Raw genomic sequence first — 17,547 nt, forward strand, 5'->3', positions numbered from 1 at the left:
CTGCTGCCATCTGACCAAACGGTGCAGGCTGCCCCCCCCCCCCCCCCCCCCCCCCCCGCACAAAGGCTTCCCCCAGGATCAGGGGCAAGGCCCCCCTGGCCTGGGAGAGGGGGCCAGGCCTGGCCCGAATCGGAGAACAGGCTGCAGTCCCCTGCGCGGTGACAAGGATCAGGACGCGGCGGCTCGCCCCCTCGGCCTCTCACGGCCCCCACTAACACCGAGCCCTGGGAGAAGATCTCGCAGAACCACACACACAAAGCCTGCAGGGAGGCGCGCGGGGAGCACGGCGGCCGCGGGCAAGGCTCAGCTCGCTGGAGCAGTCGTGTGCAACACACACACACGCACACGCACCCAGACGCACCCACGCAGGCGCCCCGGCCGGTGGGCGGGCCCGCCGCACTCACCATGAACGCCGCGGGGCTCAGGGGCGCGCGGTCGGCGGCTCCATGCCCGGGCGGGCTCCGGCGGGCGGCTCCGGGGACGTCGGGCGGCGGCTCGGCGGGCGCGGGCGCGGGCGCGGGCGGGGGCGGGGGCGGCAGGCCGCTCAGTGGCGCGCAGATGCCGCGCCGCCTATCCGATCGCGCGCTCCGTGTCGGCGCGTCAGGCCTGGCTCGCGGGCGAGGGGTGGGGGCGGGGCGGGCTCAGGCGCCCGGCTCCCTCCGCCCCCCACGGGGTGCACACCCGCCGGCCCGGCGGCTCGCACCGGGGGACAGGGACGGGTGCAACCGCAGCACAGCAGCATCGCGCTGGGAAATGCACGCTCCACGGAGGAAGCAGCGAAACACCGAACACGCGGCAAAGCTCTGCTCCGTAACGCTTTTTAAAATAAGAAACATGTATCCTTGCTCAGCGGGGAGACTGCTTCTCCCTCTGCGGCTCCCTGCCACTCTGCCTACTTGTGCTTCCTCTCTCTCTCTCTCTGTCAAATAAGATCTTTAAAAATAAAAAAAATAAAAATAAAATAAGAAACACGTATTACCAAAAGGAGCTATGTAAAATGTTCACACGACCAGGCTCTGGGTACTGGGCTACGAGCAACTTTTATTCTCTCTCCGGTTGCTCATCTTTTTTCTGCAGTCAGATGCGTTCCATCCAAACGTCAGGCTGCACACCAAAACCCATCCTGATAGAAACCTGACTAACGACTGCTCCTGGGGGGGTCGGCTGGAAGGGGCGTTAGACTCCGTGCGGGGTGACACCACAGACAACTCCGCGCCCACTCATCCAAGCCAACCGCAAGAGCGCATTTCAGATGAGAGCATCCCACTGTTTGTAAATTATACCTCGATTTACAGAAATCTTTAAAAGCTGCGCAGGGGCAAAATTCTTTCTGGACAGCCCGTGGGTCCAACGCCCAAGGGCTGAACAAACTCAGTCTGAGACAACGCAAGACTACCCTGGGATGTAAATTCGTCCTAAGTCCCCAGATCAGGAGGACCGGGCCATCCCCAGCTGATTTTCTGGAGAACAGCATTCCCAACTAGCCACCCAAAACTTCTTCACTCGGAAGAAGCCTATGATAGTCACCCGACTGTACTCGAAAAGCCGGAGGAGAAGGAGTAACGGAGTGTATGTGCAGAACCTGGAATTGCCTTGGTCACTGGCAGGTGCAGCCATTTTGGAAGAGAGCCTGGCAGTCCCTTACACAGTTCAGTACACCGACCACACCCCTGGGAACCTGCCCAAGAGAAATAAAACGTTCGTCCGCAAAAAGACTTGATGCAAATACTCAAAGCCAATGCACATTAACGGAGGACACTGATGGACAGGAAGGCACCATGGACGCAGGCTACTATGCAGGCAAACCCCAAAACATGACCCAAAGTAAAAGACCCCCACCAAAGATAATCTGCAGGATTCCGTGTCTATGAAGTTTCTTTAAAAGGCAAGTCTCCAGAGAGAAAGCAAATTAGTGTTTGCCTGGAGCTTGAGGAGGGAGTGGAGACCCACTGCCAACAGGCCTGAAGGAACTTTCTAGAGAAAAGCATCCTAATACGGGAGTGCGCTGACAGTTGCACAACTGCATAAATTTCCTAAAAATCACTGAACATGGACAATGAGGAAATTTTATGGTAATTATACTTCAATAAAGCTGTTTCAAAAAGTAATAAAAGGATAAAGGGGGAGTGGTTGATTCTGGATGGAAGGATTAGGGAAAGCCTAAGAGAAATTACTCAAAATCTGGAAGACAAAAGCATTGGGGGGTGGGGTGTCCTTTCAATTCATACCTGGGCACTTTTAACACATCCACCAGAAGTTTATTCAGTCCTCCAGGAGGATGTGTCCCTGCTATTTATTACTTTATTAGAGCCCAGAAAATGTGACAGACACACTAACTTATAGATTGAGGTCCAATAGAAAAAACAACTCCAGAGGTTATATTTTCTTCTCCCCAACCAGTCGTTTAAATCTAACCTAACAATCTTATTCTAATTCTTTTCTTGTTTTTATGCCAATAAATACCTAGTCTCTCAAATGCCCTTACAATCAATTTTACCACTTCACTCAACTTCTCAATGTGTTAAATGAATCTCTGACCCATGGTTGAAGGAAGGAAGGAAAGAAAAGGAGAGAGAGAGAGAAAGAGAGAAAAAGAAAGAGAAAGGGAGAGAGAGAGAGAGGAAGGAAGGGAGAGAGGGAGGGAGGGAGGGAAAAAAGAAAAGGTGAATGTCACCAAAAAATGGCAGAATGACTCTTTTATACCAAGAGAATAAAGGGACAAAAAACTAAGGGCAATACAGAAGCCTGACTGCATTCCGGTTCATGAGGAACAGTTTGGTGCAACTGGGGAAAAGCAGAATGTGATCTGGTCGTGAACATGGTCACGGTCAAATGGAATTACTGATCATTCTCCTCGGTTCACACCTATATCAGCCTCATGCTGATATACGAGAATGTCCCTCTGAAGACCTGTATGCTGACGTATTTAGCAGTAAGATGTCACAATACCTGCAACTTACTTTCAAATGATCCCATTTAAAAAAAAACAGAGGCACGATAAAATGAATAGCCTCATGTCAATGACTGTTCAGTCTCAGCGGAGCATATACGGTGCTTACTGAATTATTCCTGGAACCCTTCTGTAGGTTTAGAGTTTTTCTTCACAAGCGAAAGACACTATGCAATGGCTGGTGACCATCCTTCAGATCATGTCATAAATAGCCACTGGCACAGAAGCTGCCCCTGCCCTGCCCGCCGGAGCCGGAACAAGGCCCCATCATTCTCTCCCAGCATCAGCTTCCGTTTGCTCACAGCACTAATCATACTTGTAATTACATGTTTATTTAAGATGTATTTCCCTCGGCGCCGGGGGGCTCATTCGGTTAAGCGTCTGCCTTTGGCTCAGGTCATGGTCCCAGGGTCCTGGGATTGAGTCCTGCATCAGGGTCCCAGCTCAGCGGGAAGTCTGCTTGTCCCTCTGCCTCTCCCCTGCTTGTGCTCTTTCTCTCAAATAAATAAATAAAATCTTTTAAAAAAAGATATAGTTCCCTCAGGGGACCATAAAACCTCTGAGAGCGGGGACTCTGGTGGTCTCTTCACCACTGAAGGCCAACAAAATACATGGTACAGAGGACACGGAGCATCTGTGCTATCAGTCATTTCGCCCGCCCTTCCTTCCTCCATCCATCCACGTACTTCTGGTGCTTGGCTGGAGGAACAGAGGTGAACACAGTCCCTGCCCTCTGCATCACTCACAGACCAGCAAGCAGATGACGACTATATCACAGGGGTGCTGGAGAAACCTCCCAGATTTCCAGAGCCCCAGGAGGCAGTGGACCGGCCTTCGGGCTTACTGCTGGCTTTCTGGAAGCAGCAGTTCCTGGAGCCAGAGAGGACTAACACCATAAAGCTCCTTTCTCACAGACAAGTGGGTTTTCCACTCTCCACGCCTCCTAGACACCTAGGGCCACATACACTTTAGAAATCAGCCAACCTCAGCCCACGGTCTCACCAAATTTAAATACGAGAGAGATACATGTTAAGCATGTGTTAAATATGCATTAAGATATGCTTACCAAAACATACTGCTTATCTCTTCTGGCAGATTGGAGCCTGCAAGTTGCTTTAACAGGTTTCTACTGCATTATTTTAGAATTGAGAACCACTTACAAAGTTTTAACTATATATTATATCATGTGATAACAGGTTGACTTTTACTAAATTTTGAAACTTAAAGCAAAAATCAGAAGTTAACAGAGCCTTTTTTCCATCTCAGTGTGGCTTTAGATCCACCTTCATCTGCCTAAAGAACTCTTCCTCCTGAAGTTTTCTGAGCTAACCAGAGCTCATTCCCAGGCTTCCTGTATCTCTACCAGCACAGGGGATTTTCTTATTTGATTAGTCTATAACATCGTTGTCTTTACCCTTTGAGGTCAAGGAGGTAAGACTGATCCACTTGTTCAGTGCAGCATCCTAGCAGAGACGCTGACAAACCCAACCTTGCTGAAGACCACTGGATCTCGCAGGGATCAAAAGGTTACCAAGGAACAACTTCCCAGTCCTGGGGATTGGTTAAGTAAATCACGTTACACAGAAGGCCACTACTTAGTAAAAATGAGATCCTGAAAGAATATTTAAGGATATGGGAAAAATGCCTATGTTGTCATAAAAATAGGAAGAAAAATGCCTACAAAGTGGTACGTATTGGATTTTGACACTCATTCAGCCACTTAACAAATATGTATTAACTACCCACTAAATCTTGGCACGGTTCCAGGCCCTGGAGCTAAAGCAATGGTCGAGCAAACAAGTTCTAGACCTTGCTCTCGTGAGTTCATAGTCTAGCAGGGGTTGAGAGGCAGGCAGTAAAGAAACAACTGAGCAAGAACTTAAGATGGGAAACAGCAGAGTCCTATGACCATGATGACCGATGGGGGTGTGCTGGGTGGTCATTCAGACAGGGAGGGCAGGGAAGACCTCTCAGAACATGATCTCAGAGGGAGCCCTGAGCTGAGACCCAGTGAGCCGCATTCAGTCCTAACAATCCCATAAGGTAGGGACTGTGCTAGGCTGAGCGATGGCCCCCACGTAAAACCGTGTCGGAATCCCCAGCACCTGTGAATGTTACCTTCTATGGCAGAAGGGGCTTTGCAGGTGTGATTAAGGTTATGGACCTTGAGATGGGGAGATTATCCTGGATTATCTGTGTGGGCCCAAAGTAACCACAGGTATCCTTAAGAGGGGGATGCAAATAGGGATGTGACTATGGACGGAAAGGCCATGTGTCCACAGAGACAGAGGTTGGAGTGAGGCGGCCACATGCCCAGGAATGCCAGGGGCCTCCAGAAGCTGGAAGGGAAAGAAGAGACTCCCCCCTTTCTAGAGCCTCTAGAAAGCCCAGCCTGGCCAACGCCTAGATTTTGGCCTGGAAGACACACTTCAGACTTCTGACCTCCAAAGCTGTAGGAGAATAAATGTGTGTTTTCAGCCCCCAAGTTTGTGGCACTGTGACAGCGGCCCCTCCCCTACCTCTTTGTCCCCAAACACAGCACCTGTGGCTCTGAGGGGCCTCTTCGGATAAGCAGCAGATGGTAGGTGGCAGGGCATGATCTGAACCCAGGCCGTCTGACTCCAGAGCCTCTTAACTGCCAACTTCTCTGGTGGGCTGCCTCTGAACTAAGATTTCAGTTTCCTTCACTGGCGCTCCCTTCACGGGCCTGAGGCCACATTAACGATGAGACCCAGGCATGAGACCAAGGAATAAATGCAGCACTCACCTATTACTTCCAGGAACACCACGGGGAGTTTCTAGTGCCAATACGAAGGCCCCATCCAAAGTGCTTCCACGCCGACGAGATGTTTTGTAAAAGTAACACTCTGAGTTGAAGTTAGACAAGTGACTTACAGGGAGGTGTGGAAATCGCCTCAATCTCCCCTAATCTGAGGTTTCTCGGAGTCCTACGCAGTCGTCTATGAAGAGCATAGAACATGCCACCCCAAACATGCCACTGTGGCACACTGATTGTTCTGAATTCAAGTTTCTCGAGAAACAGTGAGTGCAAGGACACCCTGACCTTCCTCTGTCCCCCTGAAAGCAGGACGAAGTCTCCCGTGTGGGAGGTACCCTCCCTGCACCAGGAGGGGCAGAGGCATCCTTGCCACCAGAGACTGGGAATTCAGGGCCAAGAAGGCTGCGTAAATAAACCTTATTACGTCGTCACTAATCTACTACCCCAAGTCCAAACCCCCCCATCTTGTCAATTCTTTACAATGTCACCGTCTCTTTGTCTAAAAGGTGTTAAAAGCCGCCTGCTTTGGTCACTTCTTTGAGTTTCCCATACATACAAAATTAGTTTTTCTCCTGTCAATCTGTTATGTCTGTTTCATTATTAGACGGACCAAAGAACCTAGAAGGGGAGAAAGGAAAATTTTCCACCCCTAGACCTGCTGATTAGGCCTCCTCAGGCAGCCTACTGTGCCCTGGGCCCTGCACTCCCCACTGGACCCGTAAGGCAAGCCACCAGACCTGGGCCCCTCAGCCACTGGAAGTGTCTCCCCTGCTGCTCCAACTGCGTTTGAGAGATTACAAAATACTTGAAAACCTCAGTCTTCCACGGGGAATTAGATCAATGGAAGAGCAGTATTCCTCAGCTGTCACTGTTTTCAGGTCGACACACTGAGCTGCCCAGAGAGGGGCAAAAGCATTCGAAAGCTCCCAGTGGCCATCTGTCTGGGTCTTCCTAGGAAGCTGTCTCCATTCAGCTGCTACCATGAAATGCATCTTTCTGGTTCCAGTAACAGGGCAGGCCACCAGAACGCAGATGCCACTGCCAGAGCCCAGGGTCAGTGGGAAACTGGCTTCAGAACACGGGTGGTGCTCTCCAACTCAGCACAGCCTACCACATCTTTAAGTTGCTTATTTGTCAATTTCCTGAGTACCTGGCATGTACGTACCGAAGAGAATGTGTGCAACTCACACAGCCTTTCTGTAGCATCTGTATTTACATGGATGAAACGTGTATGTACATACTCTGGGAGGGTGGGCACTAATCTGTCAGAGACTCCCACCAGGAGGAGCTGGGAAGTCTTGGGGTACAGAGGGCATTCCTATTTTACCCTACCTATATCGATCATTTGGGTCTTTTTTCATGAATTATTTTCATCATTTGAAAAAAAAAAAACACAAAAACATTTTTTAAGCCATTTCAGATGGAATTCAAGGCTGATTTTGCCAACTGCAATTTCCAAACCACATCGAACATTCCTGGAGCAAAGCTGGTTGTTGTTTTTTTAATCCACCCACAAGAGTGAAGGTGTAGCCATGAGGTTAGACCAGAAGAGGAGGAGCCACCGAACTTTACTGAGTTCCCAATGGATGCCAGCCGCTGCCCCGGGAGCGCCTTCATCCTACTTGACCCTCCCAAGCACGGGCTAGGTGCACATGATCTCTGCAGAGTGAGAAACCGAAGTTCAGGCAGGCAGTCGCTGGCCCACAGCCACACCACTGACTGTGGACGACAGAACCAAGACCACACTCGGGAACCCCTGAGGCCCTCTGCCTTCCCAAACCCCAGACCTCTGACCCCTGCCCTGTCAGAGGCCCCCGGGAAGATCTGCATGACAACTAACACGTGGGCTCCTGTTCCAGAATCCCTCTCTCCTCCTGGGAACCACGTGGGCAGACAGATGGGGAATTTATCACTTCCACATTAGGAAAACTAAGCAAACCATAAGAGGCACTATGCGCTGGAATTTCAGTTTATATCATTGAAAGGCACTTGAAGTACAAGAGCTACACTTCTCAGAATAAATTAACCACTACCGCAACAGTGGGAGACAACCTATCCCAAGAATAAATACAGAGATCAAATGCAATAACCTTGCCATTTCCCCTACAGAAACTTCCCACCGCTTCCTCTTTCCCTTCTTGTCCAAAAGGCATCATGTACAAGTTTGATAAATATTTAACCTGCTGCTTCTCCAAAAACCCAAATTAAGGGGGACTGCACATTTTTTGCGATCTTCTCCTGAAACTCACCTTCCACCAGAAGTTCCCTGTTGCATACAAACATGCTGCCTAGCACCCTGACAAGCCCAAACTTCCAGAACAGGTTCAGCTTCCGACAAGGGATCGCCACAGCTGTCTAACGTATCCCTCTTTCCTCTCGCCACTGGGAAGCTCAATGCCAAATCTGTAGTGTGCCTCTGGAGTTACATGAGACTTCGTGGGTTGTATTTTGGGACATCCATTCACCCTTGGCTTCATCTGGCTACCCTGTGCCCAAAATTCCTCAAATTTTTTCTCTATCATTATGCACACATTTTTTATATTGTTTTAACTGTTTCATTTTTTTTTAAGATTTTTTAATTTTTAAATAATCTCTACACCCAATGTAGGGCTCGAACATACAACCTCAAGATCAAGAGTTGCATGCTCTACCAGGGAGCCAGTCAGGTGCCCCCTACACACATTTTTAAAGAGCATTTTTTAGACTGGGATGCCTGGGTGGCTCAGTTGGTGAAGTGTCTGCCTTCAGCTTTGGTCATGATCCCGGGCTCCTGGGATCGAATCCCACATCAGGCTTCTTGCTCGGCGGGGAGCCTACTTCTCCCTCTGCTTCTGCCCCTCTCCCTGCTTGTGTTCTCTCTCTCTCTCTCATAGATAGATAGATAGATAGATAGATAGATAGATAGATAGATAGATAGATAAAAATCTTTAAAAAATATCTTTTTTAGAGTAGACATGCACATATAGAACAAAATCCAAAAGGTATGAAAGGGTATACAGACAAAGCAGGTTGCCCTCCTATCTCCCACATCCCCAGTTCACTACCCTCTCCAAAGTAATTCTATCATGATCAGTCGTGTTAAGTATCCTTCCAGAGTCTCTGCATCTACAAAGATATGCATGTATCTTTATACATATAGAGCACACTCATAGACTGGTTATTCACTTTGCTTTTCAAGATCTGCACTTTATTTCACTTAGGGATTTAACCAGTTCCCTATTGCCAGGCATTTAGCTTGCTTCCAACCTTTGGTGCTGCAATCCACACCCTTAGCAACCAACATTTTGCTTACATACTGATTCATCTCTAGGATGAATCCCTAGAAATGTAAATGCCCTGATGGACTCATTCATTCGTCATTATTTTTTTTTACATTAAAATAGCTTTTTTTTTTAAGATTTTATTTATTTATTTGACAAAGAGAGACACAGCGAGAGAGGGAACACAAGCAGGGGGAGTGGGAGAGGGAGAAGCAGGCTTCCCTCGGAGCAGGGAGCCCGATGCGGGGCTCGATCCCAGGACCCTGGGACCATGACCTGAGCCGAAGGCAGACACTTAACAACTGAGCCACCCAGGCGCCCCTAAGACAGCTTTTTTGATGTACATAGTTCTACGGTTTTTAACAGCCACCACCAACCACCACAGAACATAAAGCTCTACGGCTTTCCTCCAGCCACCACCATCACAACCAAGATGCAGAGTCATTCTACCATCCCCAAAACCTCCTCCCTGCTCCTCACACCCTATGCCATCCCTGGCACTACGGCTCTGTATTTTCAAGCGTGTCACATACATGGAATCGTATAGCCTGTCAACTTTTTGAGATTAGATTCCTACACTCAGATAATACCCTTGAGACTCACGCAAGATTGTCAATATGGGGGATTACACCAACTGGTTTTCAAATGCCAAACCAACCTTGCATTCCTGGTAAAAATGCCACTTAGTTGTGGTGTATTGCCCTTTTTTTTTTTTAAGTATTAATGGATTCAACTTGCCAATATTCTATTGGGGATTACGTGTGTCTTCATAAGGGATAGAGATCTGCAATTGGCTTTTTTTGTACTGCACTTGTCTGGTTTTGGTATCAGGGTAATACAGGTCTCATAAAATGCATCAGGAGGTAGTCTCTCCTCTAAAATTGATACTATTTTTCTTTAAGTACTGGTAGAACTCACCAATGACACTCCCTTGGGCTTGGAGATTTCCGTTTCTTTAATAATTAGAGGATGATTCAGGTCATCTATTCATCTTGGATGAGTTTTGGTGATTTGTGATTTTCAAAGAAATGGACCATTTCATCTAAATTATCAAACTTATGAATGTGGAGTTATCAATGACGTTCTCATTATTAATTTCTGTAGGGTCTGTGGGGGTATCCCCCTTTTTCACTCATCTTATTGATGATTTGATTCACCTCTCCTTTTGTCAGCTTTGATCAATTTTCTTCATCATTTCAAAGAACTAGCTTTTGGTTTCACTATTATTTTTTCATTTCTAGTTTCACTGATTTCTGTTATGTTATTTCCCCCCTTTGGCTTGCTTTGGGCTTATTTGCTTCTTTCATGGCTTTTAAAGTAGAAAATCAGATTATTGAGTGGAGACCTTGGTCTTTTCTAATATAAGCATTTTAATGCTATAAATTTCCTTCTAAGCATTGTATCCCACAAATTTTGGTATGTTCTATTTTCGTTCAGTCCAGAATATTGTCCAACTTTCTCTGTGACCTCCTCATTGTCCCATGATTTATTTAGAAGCGTGTTACATATTTAATTCCCAGGTTTTGGCGTAGGTTCTTGCTATCTTTGTGTCACAGCTTTATGATCGAATTCCACTGTGGTTAGAGAACCTATTTTGTGTCATTTTAATCCTTCCAGCTTTACGGTTTCTTTTATAACACAGGTTATGGTCTATCTTGCTGAACATTGCACACTTGTCAAGAATGTGTGTTGTGCTCTCGCGGGAGGCCGAAGTATTCTCCCAAGGTCAGTCCTGCTGGCCGATGGGTGATGGTCAGTCCTTCTGTGTCCTGGCTGATTCTGTCAGTGGTCTATGGGTCACTGTCTAGAGAGTCAACAGTCCAGTAATAACTGTGGACTTGCACACTTGTTTCAGCTCTGCCCTGCTTCATGCATTCTGCAGCTCTTGTGGGTGCACACACATTGTTATTCTGTCTTCATTGGGTAACATCCCGCCTTGTCCCTGGGAACTTCCCTTGCTCTGAAATCTACTTTTTCTTATGCTACTCTACCTACTCCATCTTCATTCTGACTAGTGCTTTCGTGGTATTTCTTTTCCCATCCTTTCATTTCAACCTACATATTTTACATGTGAAGTGAGTTTCTTTTAGACAACACATATTTGGGTCGTTTTAATTTTTTCACCCATTCTGACAATCTGTTAGGATTAGGCATTCGGACACACAACTCACACAACTGGTGTGTTCAGACCATTTGTATTAACATAATTACAGATATGTTTCAGTTTATTATCTTGTCTGTTTTGTTTTTCCTGCCTCTATTCTTTCCTGCCTTGATTTATTTTTTGAGCTTTTTAGAATTTCATTTTAATTTGCTGTGTTTTTTACTCCTTGTATAATTTGGTGGCCGACCTAGGGGTTATAATGCATGTTTAATTTTTTTACACTCTTACCACCATACATATCCCTCTATGTGACACCTACAGACACTGAAAACCAGACGACGGTCTCATCCTTGCTGTCAGTAGAACAAGTTTTAAAGAGCTCGCTAAGACAACAGGGGTCCACTGTACCTACCTAGACCCTCACCGTTCTCCTGCTCTTCCTTCCAAATGTTCCAAGCCTCCTTCAAGTGTAATGACCTTTCCGTCCAAGAAACTTCCTTTAGCAACTCACTGAGTTAGATCTGCTGGCAACAAATTCTCCCACTTCTCCTTCATCTGAGGGCACTGTATTTCACCTTCACCCCTGCAGGGTATTGGGCCCGACACAGAATTTGGGACTGAGGGCTCTTTTCTTCCAGTACATTAAAAATGCGTTTCTGATGCGAAAAATCAGTCATTCAAATTGTTGTTCACCAATACGTAATGCATTTTCTCTGGCTGCTTCTAAGATATTTTTTTTTTCTTAAAGATTTTATTTATTTATCTGAGAGAGAGAGAATGAGAGAGAGAGAGAGCACATCAGAGGGGATAGGGTCAGAGGGAGAAGCAGACTCCCTGCCGAGCAGGGAGCCCGATGCGGGACTCGATCCTGGGACTCCAGGATCATGACCTGAGCCGAAGGCAGTCGCTTAACCAACTGAGCCACCCAGGCACCCTCTAAGATACTTTTTGTCTTTATTTTCAGCAGTTTGATTATGATGTGTCTGGGCATGGGCCTCTGTGGCTTCCTCCCGTCTGGAGTGCACTGAGCCCCCTCTCCCTAAATCTGTAAGTTTAGATCTTTTGTCGGATTTAGGATGTATTCAGACGTTATTTTGTCCAATATTTTTTTCTGCAACCCCATCTTTCTCCTCTCCTTCTGAAACCCCAAGAGCACAAATGTCTGACCTGTTAGTACCGCCCCACGTGTCCCTAAGGCTCTGTTCATTTTTCCTCCAATCTTTTTCCTCTGTATTGTTCAGATGGAATGGTTTCTAGGGACCTGTCTCAAAGTTTACACATTCTTTCTGCTATCATCTTCATTCTGCTACTGAGGCTATCCAGTTAGCTTTTTGTTGTTACTGTTATTTTTCATTAAAAAGTTCTGTGTAGGGGCTCCTGGGTGGTTCAGTCGGTTAAGCATCCGACTCTTGATTTTGGTTCAGGTCATGATCTCAGGGTCGTGAGATCAAGCCCTACGCCGGGCTCTGCACTGGGCATGGAGCCTGCTTGAGATTCTCTGTCTCTCCCTCTGTCTCCCCTCACCACCCAGCTCTCTCTCTCTCAAAAAAAAAAAAGAAAGTTCCACATAGTTCCTCCTTATATTTTCTAATTCTTTACTGATACTTTCTACCTTCCTATTTCAAGAACATTCCCCCTTTCTTATTGGAGCATTTTTATAACGGCTGCTTTAGAGTCTTTGCTGGATAATTCTAATGCCTGTGTTATCTTGGTACTGGTGTCTGTTAATTACCCTTTCCCACGGGAGTTGAGATTTTCCTAGTATGTCTGAATGGCATCCTAGAAATCTTGACTGTTGTGTTAACAAGACTCAGGGGTCTTGTCTAAACCCTCTGGAGAATGTTGACATTTTTATTTTAATAGACCATTGATTTGGTTGGATTCCAGCCCCATGTTCCAAACAGCCTTCTATGGGTTATGGCTCCAAAGTCAGTTGACTTTGCAAAGCGTTCACAGCACCTGTTAACTATACCCCCCATGTGCACCGCCCAGTGACCAGCGTGGGTGCTGGTCTACTCCCAAAGTCCAGTTCTCAAGTCTACTGTTGCTAGTTAGGGTCAGATCCATGTATCCACAACTTGAGAGTCAGCCTCGGAGTTCAGAACAACCTTAAAGGTCACTTTCCTGAGCTCTTCCTCTCCACCAATGTCTCCAGAACTTGCAGATTTCCTGGGTCACCACTTTTCTGGTTCTCTAGCCAGACACACACCTCCCACGACCTTGGGCCAAGTGGTAGGAGGAGAGAGAACAAGGCATCAGGGGTCGGCCCCACCTTCTTGGGAATAAACCTCCTCTAATCAGTCCCCCTTCCTTAGAGTTTCAGGCTCCTGCTGGCCCGTTTCTACTGCCAGGAGACTGCATGGGCGCTGGGGAGTGAGAAAACAGAGAAAAGAAAAAAAATGAAAAGTAAGGTTTCTGCATTCTCTCTGAATGTGAGAGTACCACTCCTCAGCAAGAACTAGAAAGGCTTTCCTAGGGCTCTCCAACACCCATCTAACCCACCTCTAACACCTAGTGCTCATTAACACCCATCTCTGGGTTTTAGGATACCTTGAGTTTGGCCTGGGGAATATCAGAGGGGAAAAAATGGTAAAGTCAATCAACTCAGAGGTATTCTGAATTGTGGTCTTTTTCTCCAGTCCACCTGCCAGTCTGATAGCTGTATTCATCAGGAGACAGGTTAGAGTATGCTTACTCCTTACCCAGAACTGGGAACTACTCTGTTCTGTAAACTGGTTCAAACCTATTTTGAAGATGAAGGAAGTTTTCTCATTGTTGTTTTAGAATTACCTGCAGGCCTGTCACCAGCCACCTGCACTGACCATCCAGGCTTGTCTTTTCTACAGTTTTTGATGATTTATGCTTTTCTGATTACCCAGACTTCATGGAACCCAGAGGTGAGAAGAATGACTATCACTTCAGGCTGTTCTGGATTTGCCTTCTTCTGGGATTCTCTCTTTCACATCTAAGAGCTGACTGGAAATTCCAACACGTTCCAGGTTATATAAACACATGCACGCTTCTTGGCACACAGGACATGTTTTATCCAGGACACGGAAGCCCACAAGCCCGTACTCCCTACGGCTGTCCCTGCCCGTCAGCAGCTGCGCTGGAGTGCCAACAGCACACTGCCTGAATCCCTCAAGTCCATGTACCCGGTGTTACGTCTAAAAGATTCACAAACTCTGCTCTGAAGCATCCCCCAAATGTGTGCAGCCCTGAGCTCCTCCAACATCTCCTCAAATTACAAAGACTCACCTTTACTTTTTAAGTGGTCTTTTCTTCAAAAAAATAAAAATAAAAAGACAGTGCATGAGAAAATTATTGAAAGGAACAATACCAAAATGCAAACAGTGGTTATTTCAGGGCAGTAAGAGGCCAAGTGTTTTCTTTTTCTTAATTTGCTAACGTCTTATACGTCTTCTACCAATTAACATAACGAGGATAATAAGTATTGCTCATTTATTTTTACAAATCCACCCCCCCCCGTTTCCAATAGTTTGAGCAATTGAGGGACAGTAAACCACAACTACCTCACGCCAGGCGATGGCAGTGAGATCTTTTAACAAGACTTCATCCGCACAACGTCACCGGAGCATCGAAATTCCCCAGCAAATCACTGCTTCTCAAACCTGGCTGCACATCAGTCATGGACAGAACGCAAACATAAACAAAACGCCAGTCAGCCTGGAAGGAGGATGTGAGAAGAGAGAAGTCAAGAACAATTCTCAAGTTTTAGACCTGAAGAAGAAGGCTAAGTCTATCGCCTTCCAAAATGGGGAAACATGCAAAAGGAACAGGCCCAACGGTACGGAAAAAAACAAAGAGTCAGACAGGAAGTGGCTGGAGGACACCCAGTGGAGCACCCGGCCGAAGTCTACAGTTCAGGAATGAGGTCCTGGCTGGGAACAAATGTGGGGGCGGCCAGTGGAGCCTCAAGTCCAGCCGAGGTCTCCTATGGGGTGACCACAGACAGAGAAGCACCTGAGAGGCACTCTAAAATCTAGAGGGCACCCCGCAGAGGAGAGTGTGGTGACCTGGAAGTCAAGGTCAGAAAGGCTTGCAAGGAGCAGAGGAGAGGTTGATAAACGTGGGCCGAGGAATGCCCCTTGGACTTGGGAACGGGCGGTCACTTGAAAAACCAGGGGTGCAGAAACTCTAGGATGGCCACACGCCACCTGCCTTCACAAGGCTTATCACAGCTGCAATTACCTGTAGAGTTATGGTGCTTTACTCTCTGCCCCCGATCTACGGTAACGTCCAACGAAGGCAGGGGCCACGTAAGTCTTGCCCTTCACTGTAATCCCAGGACAGACCCCCCACAGTGGCTCAAATCTGTGGAACAAAGGACTCTGGAATCCAAGAAGGAAGGTTCCTCTTTCTTCCCAAGGCAAAGGGTGCGCTGCCCCAATGGGCCAATGTGGCCAGAGCCCCGGCCCGTACAAACCCGATAACAGGAGACGAAGACAGCTGTCTTTAAATGCGTTCTCCCCGTCTTTATTCTCGGGGACCTCTCCAGTTCACCAGCAGCTGCCACAATGTGGTGTACTCTGGACCATTTATTTAACCTGTTGTAGGCAAAGACGGCTATTTGCCTCTCAATATCCAGCATCCCCTTCTCTAATAGTGGTGTTTCTGCAATGTGAATGCGCGTGACCAGTACCTAGAGCATTTGCTAGAACACAACTTGTAGTGCCCCCAGCCCCACAGCTTCTTCAGTGGGTCTAGGGTGAGGCCTGAGAAGCTGTGTTTCTAACAAACACCCCGATGGTCGCGGTATTGGTCCGGGGACCATACTTTGAGAACCACCGCTTCAGTGTCATTCTCATAGCTATCCTTGGTCATTTTGTTTCCCCTATTTAGAATATCTCTCTGAAATAACGTAAGCTGGGAGAACATTACTTTCCAAAACTTTTATGAAATCTGAAAAGAGAACTGAAAGTAACATTGCAACATTTCCTAAAAATGGCAGCCATGTACACACAAGGCTCAAGTGAAGAGAATCTGGCCCAGTTACAAGGATGTCAGATGTGTCCCAGGATGTCCTGGGCAAACCAGAGGGAGCACCTGCCACTTGCTGGACCTATTTCTTAATTAAAAGTCATGACTGCCTCTCCTTGAGTACTAACTCTGGGCCACAGGCTGTGCCAAACCCGGGACAAAAATATTTCACATACGTGAACTCTTAATGTATAACAATCCAGTGAGCAGGACTCATAATGCCCTAGTTGCCAAGGAGTAACTGGCCCAAGGTTATACAGATAAGGAGAGGTGAAGCTGGAAATCAAATGCAAGTCTTCAAGTCCAAATATCTTGGCTGGTGTGTGCACCTGTCCCCTCGGCTCCGCCACGGGCTCCTTGAGGCACGCCGACCCAACCACAGGCCTGGCCTCGGCATGGTGCAGTGTTTGTTGAACATGCAAGTGAGGGGGTCTGTGGAGGCCTCAGGCTCATTCTCTCACACTGCGTTCTGTTTCTTGTGTGTCACAGTAACAACAGCAAACGCTTTCTGGCACTTATGACATTCAGCGCTGTTCGGAGCACACGATGTACATTCGCATATTTAATCCTCACCCCTCCAAGGCTGATACTATGGTTCTCCAAATTCTGGAGAGGAGGGAAAGGAGGCTCAGAAAGGTTATGTGACTTGCCCATACAGCTGAGCTGTGGCAGAACTGGGATACCAACTCAGGCAGTCTGACTCCAAAGTCCATGCTCTTCAATCACTGTGTGATAAAACATTTCAAAGAGAATGGGAAAAGGACGTAGAGTTTCCTAAACCCTTCCTTATGCTTCAGCTCTAACTGGAGTTGTCAGCACCATTTGGGATCACGGGCCCTGACAGTCAGCCCCAGCTCTGCGCTCTCTAAAGGCTGTGAGCTGACATTGGACAGCCAGCTCCAGCCTGATTCCCAGGAACGTCCCCATAGTGGCAGGTGCCTGGCTCTGGATCCCGCATGGGCCTTGCCAGCCCCAGGGAGGGAGGCATGGGATAGAGGGCCAGAGACACAAAGCATGAGCGAACAGGACACGGGCAGGATCATATAACTCATGCAGGTATAATTACATCCTTTATTATTGATGGTTGAAGCCAGATGGTCCTCTTCTCTGCAGTATTGTGTTACCAAATAATTAGCAGACCTAGTCATTTTGGTTCACAAAAATCCTTTAAGTTCAAGAACATAATCCACGTTCACCTTAAAAGAAAGGGAACGAAAAAGATAAATTCAAACACGATGCAAGTGATATTAAGAGTCATGGGAAAATCTAAGTATAATGGTTACTTTTTTCAAAGTGTGGATTTCTTTTAAAAATTCAGCTTGGCTATTTAGTTTCTAAGAATTTATAGTTGAGCTTTGCATACAAACACATCACCTTTTAATTGTACGCTATTGAACTAAGCCTACACAATAAGTGATTCAAATTCAAAATACAACAATCTATAAAAACGAAT

General features: G+C 47.0%; 1 protein-coding gene and 1 long non-coding RNA gene across 5 annotated transcripts in view; both read right to left on the reverse strand.

Moving 5' to 3' along the window:
* LOC112835533 (TBC1 domain family member 14) overlaps positions 1 to 17,547 on the reverse strand; it is a 201,224-nt gene that overhangs the window by 37,616 nt on the left and 146,061 nt on the right. The window contains exon 1 of one of the 4 annotated variants that reach the window (XM_025886995.2): positions 405 to 515. The exons of the other annotated variants lie outside the window; for them this stretch is intronic. Coding sequence (XP_025742780.1) covers positions 405 to 407 — 3 coding nt within the window. The 5' untranslated portion in view covers positions 408 to 515. Of the gene's footprint in view, positions 1 to 404; positions 516 to 17,547 lie in introns of those variants that run through there. 4 annotated transcript variants of the gene reach the window in all.
* LOC141372568 (uncharacterized) lies at positions 8,691 to 17,285 on the reverse strand. Its single transcript, XR_012377850.1, has 3 exons — positions 13,884 to 17,285; positions 12,027 to 13,459; positions 8,691 to 11,813 (listed from the first exon to the last, which is right to left on the reverse strand). It is a non-coding gene; the product is annotated as an uncharacterized lncRNA (long non-coding RNA).

The sequence above is a fragment of the Callorhinus ursinus genome, unplaced genomic scaffold (genome assembly GCF_003265705.2).
Source record: "Callorhinus ursinus isolate GAN/ISIS: 27379988/994484 unplaced genomic scaffold, GSC_fseal_2.0 scaffold4, whole genome shotgun sequence".
In the NCBI taxonomy this organism is placed as follows: Eukaryota; Metazoa; Chordata; class Mammalia; order Carnivora; family Otariidae; genus Callorhinus; species Callorhinus ursinus.